This window comes from Chiroxiphia lanceolata, chromosome 2 (genome assembly GCF_009829145.1).
Source record: "Chiroxiphia lanceolata isolate bChiLan1 chromosome 2, bChiLan1.pri, whole genome shotgun sequence".
NCBI lineage: Eukaryota > Metazoa > Chordata > Aves > Passeriformes > Pipridae > Chiroxiphia > Chiroxiphia lanceolata.
This window is the reverse complement of record NC_045638.1, coordinates 104,978,923-104,994,088: the sequence shown is the minus strand read 5'-3', so window position 1 is coordinate 104,994,088 and position 15,166 is coordinate 104,978,923. Positions and strand designations below refer to the sequence as shown.

General features: G+C 42.0%; 2 protein-coding genes across 3 annotated transcripts in view; one reads left to right on the top strand and one right to left on the bottom strand.

Annotated features, from left to right (window-relative positions):
* Positions 1–10,370, top strand: part of JAM2 (junctional adhesion molecule 2) — a 41,121-nt gene extending 30,751 nt beyond the window's left edge. The window contains exons 5-10 of the mRNA XM_032679682.1: positions 7–212; positions 1,503–1,605; positions 3,291–3,398; positions 4,364–4,379; positions 5,280–5,313; positions 6,164–10,370. Of these exons, the coding sequence (XP_032535573.1) occupies positions 7–212; positions 1,503–1,605; positions 3,291–3,398; positions 4,364–4,379; positions 5,280–5,313; positions 6,164–6,196 (500 nt within the window). The 3' untranslated portion in view covers positions 6,197–10,370. The remainder of the gene's footprint in view (positions 1–6; positions 213–1,502; positions 1,606–3,290; positions 3,399–4,363; positions 4,380–5,279; positions 5,314–6,163) is intronic.
* Positions 10,371–10,985: 615 nt separating this feature from the next.
* Positions 10,986–14,885, bottom strand: ATP5PF (ATP synthase peripheral stalk subunit F6). 2 transcript variants are annotated; one of them, XM_032679685.1, is made up of 4 exons: positions 14,793–14,885; positions 14,049–14,238; positions 12,732–12,856; positions 10,986–11,089 (listed from the first exon to the last, which is right to left on the bottom strand). In XM_032679685.1, exons 2-4 carry the CDS (start codon positions 14,216–14,218, stop codon positions 11,061–11,063), a joined length of 324 nt encoding a protein of 107 aa, XP_032535576.1. In that variant the 5' UTR covers positions 14,219–14,238; positions 14,793–14,885; the 3' UTR covers positions 10,986–11,060. The 2 variants fall into 2 exon arrangements, with proteins under 2 accessions (XP_032535576.1, XP_032535574.1); XM_032679683.1 differs by having other exon boundaries at positions 14,049–14,280; positions 14,793–14,815.
* Between the last annotated feature and the right edge of the window lie 281 nt (positions 14,886–15,166).

Here is a 15,166-nt window from a genome sequence, read left to right as displayed (position 1 = left end):
GTCCAGTTGCTCCAACTACTCCGGTGTGTGATGTGCCGAGCTCCGCGATGACGGGAACAGTGGTGCAGCTGAGCTGTAAGGAGACTGAGGGCTCTCCTCCATCTGAGTACCAGTGGTACAAGAACGGTGTTGCCTTACTGGAAAAGACAGGAACAGGCAGTGCTAGAACACCAAATATAACTTATACCATGAATAAGAAGTCTGGCACTTTGGTAAGTGTAATAACCAGCTCTGTGATAGCCAGCTATCAAGGAGACCGCATTTACTGTTTAGTACAATGATGCACAGGGGTCTTAATCCAAAAATGCACAAGGTCTTTGTCAGAGATTAATGTTGTGCTGAAATATGTGTTAACAAATGTAGAAAGTAGTTTCTGCCTCAAACCAGTGCCAAGCTGTAGACACTGAGTGATACAGACAAACCAGGTGAAGTGCGAGTTTACAGCGATAAGAACTGAGCAGGATCGAGAAAATACTTGACAGATTTCACCTTGTCAGTTAGAAAACTAATGCCAGGTGAGAATGAGTGCTCAGTATGGCAACAGAGCTATATTTGGTAGAGCTTAAAGTTTGAAATAGCAGCTTTGGGGGGACTGCAAGCACTCAGATCACAGAATCTCTGTGATCCAATGACACTTATGAGCTCCCATCCAGGACCTGTGAAGTCGGTGGGAATGAACTGGGGCTATGAGTAAGGTTGGTAGGTTCTTTGTTTAGTTGTAGTGTGTTTTGTGGGTTGTGCTGTTGGATTCTTTTCCCTCAGAACTGGCTGTCTCTTCCTCATCCCTCTCCCGTTAGCTGATCTTTCAAAAAATCTTGATACTACTTAGGGTGCATTGTCAGCTGACGTTTTTTAGAAGTAAAGAGTTGTTCTCTGAATGCTGTGACTCAGTATTCAGAGGTGCTGGGGATCTTTCATCACACTGTGGAAATCAGCTGGTCTACTCCAACTTATTAATCACTTCTAAAATCTCAAAGTATGGCATACATTAAAGGGAAAACAGTTAACAAGTCTAAAAAAGAATACAGGGAAGCATTGGAATTGACATGAGGTCAGTCTCTGTCCACCTCTTGCTTCCTCATTTTCATTTTTACAGTAATAGTATTTGATAAATAGTATGGTTTAGCATTTTTCCGCTGGAAGAAGAGACGAAGTGCCATTTTTGGAGGGGTGGGGACCCCCCAAATAAGGCTTAAACTTCAAAAAAATTTCAGTTGACAAGGCACTGTAAGTAGTATGTGTAAGGTGTTTTTGACAAATCAGCAAATGGGGTTGTTTTGATAAAATTAACCAACTGCTCTGATTTCAGGTATTTTTCAGGTATTTTTCAGGTATATTTCAGGTATTCTGAAATTTCGCACTTTCCTTCAGAGTTTTTTTTTTATTTGTTTAAAGCAAACACTCCCCCCCTGCACCCATTGACATGTCAAAATTTCTATCCCATGGGAAATGTCGATCTTTTTTTTCCATTCTAACACACATTTTGAACTCTTTCTTAACAGCTATTTAACACAGTTACAAAGAATGACACTGGAGAGTATTTCTGTGAAGCCTCCAATGGGATTGGATTATCTCAGAGATGCTCAGTGAAGCGAATGCAAGTCGGTATGTGTCAAAGAAAATAAGGGTGGAAAACAGTCTTGCAGTAGGATTTATTTAATGGCATGGTGCAACTGAGAACCTAAGACCAGATTGAATTAAATCTTTTTATTTTGGTTATGGCATTTGGGGGGAGGAATAATGATACAATGACTTCCTTATATGTAGTTGCTGTGGTTACTTAAAGCTTTCCTTTCTTACAGCACAAACATATCTCACTAGTTTAGTACCATAAAATTATTGCAGTAGCCAACCCTTAGGTTGGTAAACACAACTTCACGGAAGAGCAGCAGCCATATGAGAGCCTGAATATTTCCAAATGCTTTTGTGGAAGGCTTACAAGATAACGTGCCAGTCCACTGGGGTATTTTCTTCATGCAAAGCCTCCCTTTTAGGATGTATTTATGTGAGATCTGAATGTAACAGAATAGAAGGTTAACTGAGTGATTCATTTATACCTGACAGAGGAACACTGAAAAGTCAGTGTATCTTAAAAATAAACAAATAGATAAATAAAGCCTGCTACCTGTATTTTTTCTACTTTTACAGCATGGGTGAAGCGTAACACTGGTTAGCTGATAAGGAATTAACAAAGGCTGGAAGGGTTAAGAGTCTATAATTACCCAAAATGCATGGAAGTTTTTGCAAAATATACAACTACCTCTTGTAGATGTGATAGGAAAGCAAATTGTAACAAATTCCAATAACTGCTGCAGAGGAGATCCCATCCAAGTGTTTCATAAAGTGATTGACTGGTGCTTTTTTAGAACTTAGCTGAAAATCACTGTGTCATGGCTTTTAATGCACTCCTAGTGGATTGTGAGCAAGTGTTCCTCTAGCTATTGAGATAGAATGCCTCTGTTGTGGAAATACTCACGTAGAGTCCTAAAATGCTGTCAACCAGTACACAAAAATTTATAGGTTTGTGAGTAAAATTCGCAATCATATATTAATGTATGCTTAAAGTAAGGATCCAAATAGGTAATTGGACACATCGCAGAAACCTGTGAAAATGTTTCTGCTTGTTGATGCTTTTGTTTTTCATAAAATGGATGATTGTCTGAAGCTCTTAGTGATTATATCAGGAAATGGGCATGGCCCATGTCATGACTTAACCCAAGCCACCACCTTCAAAATAAAAATGGCTAGGTGTATGTATGGCCTGATGTAGAGTTTAACTTCAGACAGCTTGGCTTTATTGTGTTCCATTTTAAAAACCTTGCTCTTTAAAAATTAAAAAAGCATTGAATTGTAAATAACTCATTTGAAGGGTTCTTCAGAACTGGAGCCATCAGCTGTTTAAGTTGTTTTAGGAAAATTAACTGTATGAAAAGACTTGATTTAATACTTACAAAGATTTCAAGGTGTTTTCCCTTAGAGACACATGACTTGCCTAAGACTTATTTGGGATAGGTATGATGAGGAGTATGTATCCCGTGGCCCATCTTACTCTTTCCTTACTTTTCACCCAACTTAAGGAGTTGAAGTGTATCAAGCACTTCTCTTCACGTGGCTGTGATATGGTAGTGCTTTTAGACTTCTTATCCATGTCTGAGTGTTACTAATCATTTATCCAGCTTGGGCCAAAGACCACCTAGGGATAAAACAGGTGCCTGTAGCAATTAGGGAAAAATCCAGCCAATGGAAATGTTTACAATTTACAACACTGGCCTTGTGTTTTATAATTACAGATGACCTGAATGTAAGTGGTATCATTGCTGCTGTAGTATTTGTGGCTCTGGTAATGGCACTGTGTGGCCTTGGAGTATTTTATGCCCAAAAAAAAGGCTACTTTGCAAGTAAGTAAAATAAAATCATTCCTTCCTTGTGTCAAAAAAATGTCTGTACATAGCAGAGTTTCACAAAAGATCTCTGTTACCCAGAGAAGCTGTGGCTGCCCCATCCATGGAAGTGTTCAAGGCCAGATTAGACCAACCTGGAGCAACCTGGTCTAGTGACCATGGCAGGGACTGGAATGAGATGAGCTTTAGGGTCTCTTCCAACCCAAACCAATTCTATAATTTTATGATTCTGCCGACTGTATCATGTCCTTCTTTTCATGAAGGCTCTAACTCCATGGTACTAAAGCTGAAGAGCATTACTAAAGCATTTTTTGTGCAGACATTTTTATTCTGCCAACTTCTACTCCAAAAGATACATCAAGAATGACATGGAGACATTTGTGCAGTTGCTTAGAGCTACCAAACAGCAATTTAGGGAAAAGCAACAAGCCAAACCCTGGTTCCTGGAGCCTTTCCACTCTAGTTTTGAGAGGGAATGGCAAAGAAAGAGAACATAAAAACAAGCCAGTTTTAGTACACAAGGTCTGACCAGCTGAGTTCTGGTGAGAGTGAAACTAAATTAACTGTCTCCTTCCTCTGGGTGATGGAGAAAGTTTGCTTTTAGGGGTTGCTGCAAAAGGCTTGACACCCAGCAACCCTCTATAGCATTTACATTGGTGCCTGCAGTTGAGCACAGCAAAAAGGGATGACAAATGTCAGGATCTGAAAAGTTCACTTGTCTCAGTAACAAAGGGTACAGAGCTGCTGTTAGAATTCACTTGGAGCTTTATTTAGCCTTAAAAGCAGCCTAATATTTTTTTTTCCTGTTTAAACTCATTACCCCAAAAGAGATATTTGGTTCAGAAACTCCTTCTAGAAACTGAAGAGCTGAATAAGCTAGAAATAATTATTTCAAAGAACTTTAAAACAGTGAAGGAAACTGTTCTGGTGCTAATTATTTCTTTTTTTTTATTATTTTTCAGAGGAAAGCTCTTCCCAGTAAGTATCTTGATGCATGTAGTACACAAATCACTGCAAATTTCACTTACATTTCTGGTGATTTAGTAACTGTAATGATTTTTATGGCCTTTTTTACATGATTCTTGACACCAAAATAAACCCAATCCTACACACCAGCTGGTTCTCATATTAGAACCAGTGTGCTGGTGAGACAGTGAATCATTGCATTGCTGTGATCAGTGTGCAGAGATGTGTCTTTTATTGTTATAGTTTACAGCCCTAATTCACCTTACAGGCATTCATGTGTCTCCTCTACAAGCTAGACAGAAGACAATCAGAACCAAATTGAACTGCCTTCATGTCCATGTCCACAGGTTATTTCAGGAAGTGTTTTGTGAAAATATGACTGGTGGAAGCTTTCTGACAGTGCCTAGTCTGCTCCTTTGATATGGATTTATTTCACTTGCTTAAATTTCTCAGTAGCAAGTCAGAATTCCTCAAGCTGTTTTAATGCTCCTACAGGAGGCTAAAATTGCACGCTTCACTGGAGGAGGCCTCCAGTATTTTTTTATTGTTTTTACTTTCAAAAGTTTATCTTAGCACTTCTAGGTAATAGCATTTAAAAAAAAAGGGTAATATACTAAAGAGAAAGATGATGTGATTTATACTGGCCATGAACTGGATAAAAAGTGTAAGTGGAAGACTTGAAAAGACAAGGTAGAGAATGTGATTTGCAGTGGTTTATGAGATCATGACAGCTATCTAAAAGCATTCAGTGGATTTTGTTATTGCAACTTTTTTTTAAGAAGGGAGGAGGAAAACCCTAAGGGTCACTGGAAATCTGGAAAAATGCATTTATATATAAGGTTCCCAAATGGCTAAAACCAATGCCAGAAAAGTCACTATTTAACCTGTATTCCTTTCCTGCTCTGTTAACAGAAAGAAGACGAACTATCAATCTACAAGTGAAAAGGCAAGTCTTTTGTGTTCAGTATTGTGTTTAAAAAGTTTTAGATGCATCTACAGCTTCCTATCACATAGTTTCAAGTGCCACACAACTACAGCACTTTGCTCAGTACTTTACCATCTTCTCCTACATATCAATTAACCAAGGAAACTAACTCAGACACAGTCCAGGGCAGTAGTGAGTGTGAGAAAAAGATTGGGCCTTAATTCCTCTAAGAATAAGGGGTGTCAAAAGACTTGGCCAAATATGGAAACTGAACATACTACTTTTTTTTCCCCTCTTTTAGAGCAGTTCAGAGGCTTTAAAAACTGTTTGTCGGTTGCTCCAGCTTTTCAGATGGGTGGGAAATGAATGGTGCTCCAAATAAAACTTAAACTAAGAGCAACTTAATTTCACAATCCATACTTTAAGGCTATTAAGTAGCATTAGTAGTACTAATGTAGCCTTAAAAGCTCCCTGAACTCCACCCCTGTTCTTAATCAAAACAGAACATATCAAATTGCATAAGCCTGTTCCTTAACCTAGTATGTCTATAAGGAACTTACTGAGGTCAACTACCTGGAAGGAGCAACTTTTGAAGAGCTGTGGTATCTGCTTGTCTGTGTTAATGCACTTACAAATCAGATGCTCAACAGAGCTGTTTAATACTTGCATTTATGAATAGGTTATTACTTCTGTTCTGTGTAGCAGTGCATTCCTTAGACTTTCCATTCCAGAAAAGAGTAAACATTAACCAACAGTGCCTCAGACATACTTCTTGTCAATCTCAATGCCTTAATTTCTTCTGAAATGTATTCTGTTCACCTGTTTAAAATATTTGAACTATTACTTATATAGCCTTATTTGCTTTGTTTAGGATTTCAAGCATACCAAGTCCTTTGTTATTTAGAAGATTTCAGCCTCTGTGAGGGACATCAAAAGAATACTTGTTATACAAAAATATCAAAGTCTCCTGGTTTCGACTGGGATAATTTTCTTCCTAGTAGCTGGTACAGTGCTGTGTTTTGGATTTAATGTGAGAATAATGTTGATAACACACTGATGTTTTTGTTGTTGCTAAGTAGTGCTTACACAAAATCAAGGACTTCTCCATGTCTCATGCTTGGCCAGTGAGGAGGTGCTCAAGAAGCCGGGAGGGAGCACGGCTGGGACACCTGACCTGAGCTGGCCAAAGGGATATTCCACACTGTACATCATCATACCCAGTATATAAACTGGGGAAGTTGGCTGGGAGGGGCAGATCGCCGCTGGGGGACAGGCTGGGCATCAGTCAGTGGGTGGTGAGAAACTGTGTTGTACATCACTTATCTTTCTTGGGCTTTACTCCTCTCTCTCCTTTCCATTACAATTATTATTGTTGTTATGATTATCATTAGTATTATTAGTATAATTAAATTTTACTTTGTTTCAATTATTAAACTGCTGTTACCTCAACCCACAATTTTTACTTTTTTTTTTCCCAGTTCTCCTCCCCACTGGGGTGGGGTGGAGGGCAGTGACCGAGTGGCTGCGTGGGGCTGAGTTGCTGGCTGGGCTTAACCCACAACAGTCCTTTTTGACACCCAACATGTGACTCAAAAGGGTTGAGATAATGACAGATCTGATCAGAGCGTGTTAAAACAAATTTGTTATAAGCGTTCATTGCGTTGGTTTAATAGTTGCTGGTCACCATGTTGATTTGTTTGCTCTGGGCATGGGCTAAGGTTGTCATTGTGGTGTTCTTTGTCGTACTGGCTTGTGATATGAATGAGTGGCTGGCCGTGAGCCTCGCCTGGTCTGTGTCCTGTCCGCCCCTCGGGAGCCATCTGGAGGAAATTATCCACAATTACATCTATTGCCTTTTTCCGTCGGAGAGCCAGCCTGCGGGATAAAACACGTTCTTTCCCCTCCAGGATGATTACAGTAGTGTTTGAGAAATCTGAAGACTTTCAATATCCTTTTACCACCCTTGAAACCAGCCTGGTCCTTTCGCTGGCAACCAACATATTGTTGCATGTGGTCCAGGTCGTCTTTAGGGTTAAGCAACAATCTGTGGCTCCTCAAACCCTGGCCAGAAGTGTTGCGGCTACTTAAAATCCGGCAGCACGTACTGTGCCTTCACAGACTCCAGTGTCAGGCCAACAAGACCAAGAGGCAACCACTCAATCCTTATCCCTGAGTGAGCTGTGGGATATACAAAAAGATTTCAGCCATTGTCCCAGTGAGTGCAGGACCACTTGGCTGTTCCAGTGCTGGGATAATTGGGCTAACAGTTTGGAGTTAGAGGGTAGGGAAGCCAAGCAGCTGGGATCACTTTTTAGGGAAGCAGGCATCGTTGAGGTGATTGGAAGAGGGACACAAGTCCTCGGCCTCTGGAGACGACTCCTGTCAAGCATGAAAGAAAAGTACCCCTACAAGGAAGATGTTCTGTGTTGCTCAGGCAAGTGGACAGCAGTAGAGAAAGGTATCCCATGCCTGAGGAAATTAGCCATGCTGAGATGATTTATTTTGACCTGAACAACGCAGGGTTCCTCATAGATCCAGACCGAGTCCTGCACACACAACCCATGTGGCAGAAATCTGTAGAGAGGACACACCAACCCACTGGCAATGTTCATCTGGAGAGGTACCACACTACCAGCAGTGGATGCAGTGGCTCCACTTCTCCAGGAATGCAAAGACAACCTCTCTTCCTCTCATCTGTGGAGAGACTGTCAGATAAACTGTCCCAGGAGTTCCAGCAGTTCAGAGAAGTTATGTTCTATTCTCCACCTGCACAGACCTGCATCTCAGCTAGTAACAGTAAGCATCCACTGGCTCAAGAGGGAGGATATGGAAAGTACACACCATGGGATACCCTGTGGTTTTAGCTGAGGGACCACAGAGAGTACATGAGGAATTGAGATGAAAGACCTACCTCAACTCTAGAGACATGAATTGCAAGAGAAAACAATCCCAAATGGGAGTTCTTCCAGGAAAGTTGCTGCTTCAGTCTCCAGTGGACAGTTTCCCAGGCAGAGTGGAAGGGCTGAACTTACTCTTGATCCTATGGAAAGAAATTCTAATCTGCTTCTTCAAGAACTAAGCTTTCTTATGCATTGTGGGTTTTCAGAAAATGCGGGTTCCAAACTACAGTCTGATTGTAAGCCCTTTCTATCAAATGACTCAGAGAAATTATTTCACATGGGGCCCTGAGCAACACCAACCCTTTGAACAAATTAAACAAGAAATACTTGGAAAACACTCGTGGACAGGTGGGCCAAAGAACATGGCATTGGGTGGGTAGATTGTATCCCCTATTGTGCACCAGCCTCTGGGAAGATCAAATGATACAATGGACTGCTAAAGACTACCTCGAGAACAATGAGTGGGGGGACCTTCAAACATTGGGATATGCATTGGTAAAGGCCACCTGGTGAGTCAGCACCAGAGGGTCTGCCAGTTGGGCTGGCCCTGCCTGACCAAAGCTTCTATGTACTATGGACGGGAATAAAGTTCCTGTAATGCCCATAAAAAAATATGCTGGGCAAGACAGTCTGGGTTATTGCTGCCTTGGGCAAAGGCAAACCCATCCCTGGGATTGCTTTTGCTCAAGGACCTGGGCACGCTTGTTAAGGCAGAAGGATAGGGAAGTCTGGGTTTGATTTTGGGTGAGAACAGCCCAATGAATTTAATTGTGTGATGTTAATTGCTATATAACACTGTGTATTATCACTTCTGTATCAACCGTGTGCCCACCATTGCCTGGGCACCTCATAGTGCCTGCCTCCACCACTCCAGATTTTGGGATCCAAACCCAAGTCCCCTTCAATCGTGACATTAAGAATGAACTTTGATGAAACCAGACAAGCACAGCAGTGATGGAATCAGAATTGGCTTCAAAGTGCAACAATCCAACACCACGCACCATCTTTCCTGCCCTGAGACACTGTTATGACAGATGGAGCCAAAAGTCATGGACTAAATGAACTCAGTGGACTTCTACAGGGATTGTCTATAGACCAAGGAAATGATATCTGTGTATCTATCAAAAGACAGGAAAGGTGGTGGTGTATCGGAAAATGCAGGACCTGGTATGATATAAATGGTATGGAATAAGCAGTAGATACTGTCCTGGTTTCAGCTGGGAGTTAGTTTTCTTCCTAGTAGCTGATACAGAACTGTGGATTCAGTATAACAACACACTGATGTTTAGTTGTTGCTCAGTAGTACTTCCCTGAGTCAAACACTTTTCAGTGACTGATGCTCTGCCACCAGGCAGATGTACAAGCCATGAGGAACAGGGCTAGGACACCTGACCTGACCTGGCCAAAGGGATATTCCACACCACAGGCTGTCATACCCAGTAAATAAACTGGGGAAGGTGGCTGGGAGGGGCCAGTTACTGCTGGGGGATGGTGATGAGCACCTGTGCTGTGCATCACTTGTGTTTCTCAGGTTTTCTCTCTCTCTCTCTCTCTCTCTCTCTCTCTCTCTCTCTCTCTCTCTCTCCATTACAATTATTATTACTTTGTTTCAATTTACCTGTTCTTTTCTCAACCCACCAGTTTCGTTTCCAATTCCCCTCCTCACGGCAGCGAGAAGGGGACAGGGAGTGAGGCAGGAGCTGTGGGGTGCTTAGTTACCGGCTGGGGTTAAACCACAACACAAAGGGATCTTTTGACCTCTGCGCTGTAAATATTGTTTCCACATCTTACATACTGAAAATAGAAACTGCCAGTGTTCAGATCTAGTCAACATAACTGTCTGTGATGGCGTTTAAAAAAAAAACAAACCCCCAAAAACCTATAAATTAACTTGTATATTGAATCTCTGTGACAACTTCTCATTTTGTTCACATGCAGCAAAACAAGATCCACTCTTGCAGCTTGGAACAATCTACTCAAGTAACTTCCACAGATGACCTTACCAGTACTTCTACTACTTCCATCTCCACCACTGTCAAGGGCTCAAAACTCTCCTGCAATTCTGATTTACTAGGACTTTGAAATTGTATTAGATTTGCCAAATCCATCTATAAGTCTGTAGCTGTGCAGAATTAAACTCACTATCCTGACAGAATAAACCTTCCTCTAATTAAGGCTCAAGCAGTGTTTTATTGTCTAATGTGGAGGTCTCTCCCTCTCTCTTGCTGCAGGCTGCACATGTAATTTCATTCTGAAGAAAAATCGTGCCAGTACAACTCAAGCTGTAGTATCTACACCCTAACTGCTGAAGTGTTTGTTTATATAGTTACATTATTATATATAAATAAATAGTTCCTCAGAAGCTGAAGTGTTCATGTCAATAGTTCAGTCACAGAAATTTAAATCTCACAATCTCATTAACAGCTTTCAGTTTCTTCTGTAAGATTAACACTTCATCACCTGTGTGTTCACTGATGCAGAGCAGAATTAGGGTATTTGTGCCTATGCTTTTGGCTGTGCAGCTTCATCACTAACATAGGGGCTCTGCTACAGATTTAGGGCTCATGGAGGTTTTTTCGTGCAGAAGCTTTTCGGATGTGAAAAACCCAGAATAACAGGGAGTTTCTTCTCTGTGCATCATTACCAGTGTTATAATGTCTCACCACTGAAAGGTAGCTCAGCAAAGGAGTTTTGCAGTTAACACTGAGAAACACTACTCAGCTGCCTCAGCCACTCAGAGTTGATGACCACAGCTAACTACACTCATCATACAGTCAAGAACTTCTTCAAACCACTGAAACACCGCATTTATTAAGATACAACAGGTGCCATGTTCAGCAACTCCAAGGCTGTACACGGCTGCAGAGATCACTTTGGAGCCTCCTCAAATTTGGGCTCTAGAGGGAGAAAGAGAAAAGTCATATTAGTCTCTCTTTATTCGATCCTCAAACACCACGATTAATCTGTAATTCAAAGAAAACTAACCATTCAGTTGGCAAACTAAAGCAAGCTCTTGTAACATTGCAGTTTACACCCCCCCTTACTTTGCATCAAAGTCTGACTGAACATGGGCAGCACTAAAAACAAAACTACACCGGAGACAGGTCTTTTCTACCTTGCAGGAGTTACCCATAAAGGCTAAGACTTAGTAACATTCTGCCAAAACAGCTTTTAGCAACACCTGGGTTGGTGGAGAAGGCAGCAGGGAAACTGGAGAAGCCAACGAGAACATTATTGACTATGAGAAAATATTTCCAACTCAACTCTGATACAAGAACAAGAAACCAAGCTCTTCACTCCTCTTGATTAGTGTTATTACTGTATATTAACAGAAAGGCATGGAAAATTTCAAATCCACTCTCCACATGCAAACACCAAGGAAGGAGTTCTTGATGTCAGAGGTACAAACTCAGAAGAGTTAGGGCTTTGGACAGGTGGGCTACTAATGCCTGTTCTTAAAACTAAGTCTGAGAGGTAAGGCTTGGCTTATAGTAGTCCCTAAGACAAAAAAATAGAAGTTCCTATCCATATAACCATTCAGTTTTGAAACCTTGTTGAAATTAGATTAAGGACAGGCAACAGTGATAAAAGAACAGTTGTGTGTGTGTCCCCACTTTGTTCTGTTCCCATGTTCAAAAATTTTGTTTCCTTACAAAAACAAATCTGAAATTTTAATATGCACTGTTTCCCATATGACACAGAAATAAAATAAGATAAAGAATATATGAATATAAAGAAACCACATCCCTAAAACTGGGGGGAAAAAAGAAAAAAAACATAGATCCTACTTTACAGATACTCTGTTTTATTTGCACCAGTAACAACCTGACAGCAACTTTACCCAAGTGAAATGTTACTGAAATCCAAAATATTTTTAGATGTGTTCCTACTCTAAATTAGAATTACCAGTTAGTCTGGTCAGAATTACAATGGTGGCTTGGCCTTGGCTGGCTGCCAGATGCTCACCAAGCCTCATGCTCTCTGCTCTTTCCCTTCCACGCTAAAACAAACTTAGAGCAGTTAAACAGAAGTCAGATCCAAACAGCTGAAGAAAAAGGTTTAATACAATTTAGCCACAAAGTATTCATAATTAAGAAAGTTAGGTTCTTTGTTCATTTTCTGAAATCAGTGGCTTTCCAGAGGAACTCACAAAATCTGAAAATCACAGTCTGCATGACATAAGACAACTGATTTACAAATTCTAGTCTGCTGATCTCTTTGGCAGGATGAGAAGAAAAATACAGGCCCTGGGCTATTTCTATTTGGGCTCTTTCTTTAGGGTCTATGAAGGGCAATTAAGATACCCTGATCTTACAGTAAGTTTTGTTAAGCATCAGTGTAAGGAAGTCCAGATCTCTACTGGAAAAGGCAAATTATTAAAAAAAGTGGAATCAGATGTCAATTGTGCAAAAGCAGTGAGATTTCCCAGAGGGCATCTTACATGAAATTAATGGTCCAAATAAAGACAAAATGGAAATTAAGAAAACCCGTGAGTATGTCCTTACTTGCAACTGGAATTCAATAAGATTGTTAACTCACCCTCAAATTTAAATTCTGGGAACTTGGTTAGGTCTCCCTCACCATACGCCCGTTGGAGTCTTGCAAGGGATTCATTCATTTCTTTCTGAAATTCAGGTCCTGCATCAACAGGCCCTCCTGCTTGCCTAAAAAAGCATTAGAAGTTGTGATTAACAACTCAGTTCTAACATTGCACGTGGAAGTTCTACATTTTTATGCCCATGTATGAATTAAAAATCTTTTTGATAGCCAACCACAGGAAATCGTTTAAAGTATTTCTGAAACTCAAGACATGACACACCTTAGGGGCTCCTTACCTTACACATTAACAAGGTTCTCAGGGTAAAGTACAGGCTTTCTGCTACTAGTGATGAAAATCCAAGCTACAGAGGTGGCCTTTTGAGACATAAAACTACACTGAGTATCCAGGCTCTTGTTCCACGTGTAAATTCCTAACAAAAAACGATTTGCACCTCTGCTGTCTCTGAATTAGTCACCTTAGTTAGTAAAGCTTAACTGTTCTTGCAAAGAGAAAATGTTTTGAATACTAGAGAAGCAAAAAAAAAAAAAAAAATTCACAGCAGGAACTTCTTGGGATACAAATATAAAACAACTAAAATAGTAACTGTAGATTACCAATGCTCAGTAGCACCAGCACAGGTGACTTAGGATGGATAAAACGACCAAAAATCTGCCTCCCTACACAGACTGGTAGTAGGTGTGGAAACGCACAACTTCTATCAGTAGAGCTTATTCTCTTCCCAAGAATAATTCCCAACAGAGTATTACTATAGTTTTAGTTTCCTGTTCAGTAGCTCGTTCAAACATTACAAGAATCTAAGATTCCATCTGAATGAGCTTTTTAACTGAAGATGTAAAATGAATTATCCTGATAATTCCATTAATTCTTGATTGTTGTTGGAAACAAGACTGGAGAATAATGGTTTACCCCAGACAAAAGAAATAAAGAAACGCTTGGTTTTGGTTTCCCCCATTCACAGAGCATATAGGTGGGTAAAAATCAACATACTGGTACGTGCACATAGTGTGCAAGAGGCCTTAACTGGGTGCCTTAACCCCCCAACTTTTTTCTTTTTTAAGGGACAAAATGTGACATTTCCCATTGGGTGTGCAAGAACAAACCTTCTCGCTGGTGACACCATCAGTAAGTGTTGCAGGAAAGCCTTACACCTTAAGTATTTAGAGGCCAGCCTACATAGCTACCAAAGTGCAGTCAAAAATCAAACAGCTCACGTTTCACATCCTTACGTCAAAATCAATAGTTTTCCCCCTTTTGGCATCAGCTTCCCCCCCCTTAAAATAATTTCCTTTACTCACTTGCTCTTCGTGTTGTACTCTCTGATCTTGTCCAAGAAGAGCTTCTGAACGGGGTCGAGCTCTTTGGTCTTGTTGAAGACGATGGCAGAGAGACCGATGTTCCTGCGGAGCTGCACGGAAACAGCGGAGCGGAACAGGGAGGAGAGACGCAGAATCTGCCGCAGGATCATGATCGCACCGGTGCTTCAGCCTTTAAAAAAAACCCAACAAAACAGGAACATGGAATTACTCACTGCGATGCAAATGCCCAAAGAAACAAACGAAAAAAGTAGTTTGGAGCTGGACTTTAAAATAGAAAGGTATCTAGAGGTATTTTAATTGTATTTCGGGATATTTAAAGGGAGGAAAGCCGCAGGATCATAATGACACTGGTACTTCAGGCTTTAAAAAACCCAACGAAACAGGAATACGGAATTAAGCTACCACCATGTAAATGCATTACGAAACAAACAAACAAAAAAAAAAGTAGGTTCGGCCTGAACTTTAAACCAGAAAGGTATTTAAAAGTATTTCAAAGTATCTAAAGGGTATTTTAAAGGGTATTTAAAGCAACATGGAGGCTGGGGTAGAAACTCCAGCCGCCACCGAACCCGAGGGCACCGTGACACCGCGGGCGCTTCTCCGTGGCCCGCTCGGTGCCGCACCGCGACGGAACCACCCAGACAAACCAGGAATTTCAGATTTCACCTCCTTTAAGCAAAAAAAGCTACTATTTTAACCCAACCCAGGTTCCCCCGGAGTCACCTTGGCCGAGGAGCCGCCGCCGCCGCCTCAGCCCGGACCCGGTCCCGCCCCCGCGCGGTGCACGCCGGGACCCGCCCCCTCCGCGCGCCCCCGACGCCGCTCCCCCTCTCCCACACACCGCACGGCCCCGCTCGGCGCCCTCCGGGAGCGCGGAGGGGCAGCCCGGGAAGAGCCTGGCACGCACCGCGCCCGCCCGGAGCCGCTCCCGGGGGAGGGGAAGCGCCCGAAGCCCTCCGGAGCGGCGGGAGCGCGCGGGGGCCGCCGGGAGCGGTAGTCCCCGCGCGGGGGCTGCCGGGAGCTGTAGTTCCCGCGGGGGCGCGGCGGAGTCGCGCGCCTTCCCCGCGCTGGGCCCGCGCGCCGCCCCGATCCCGGCG

Bases quoted from the DNA above. Each gene is read 5' to 3' on its own strand.
- ATP5PF (XM_032679685.1), bottom strand. From the start codon at position 14,218: ATGATCCTGCGGCAGATTCTGCGTCTCTCCTCCCTGTTCCGCTCCGCT. The intron at 12,857-14,048 runs GTGAGTAAAGGA...ATGCTTTTTTAG, and splicing joins GAGTACAACACGAAGAGCAA to GCAAGCAGGAGGGCCTGTTG. The intron at 11,090-12,731 runs GTGAGTTAACAA...TTCTCCCTCTAG, and splicing joins CCCAGAATTTAAATTTGAGG to AGCCCAAATTTGAGGAGGCT.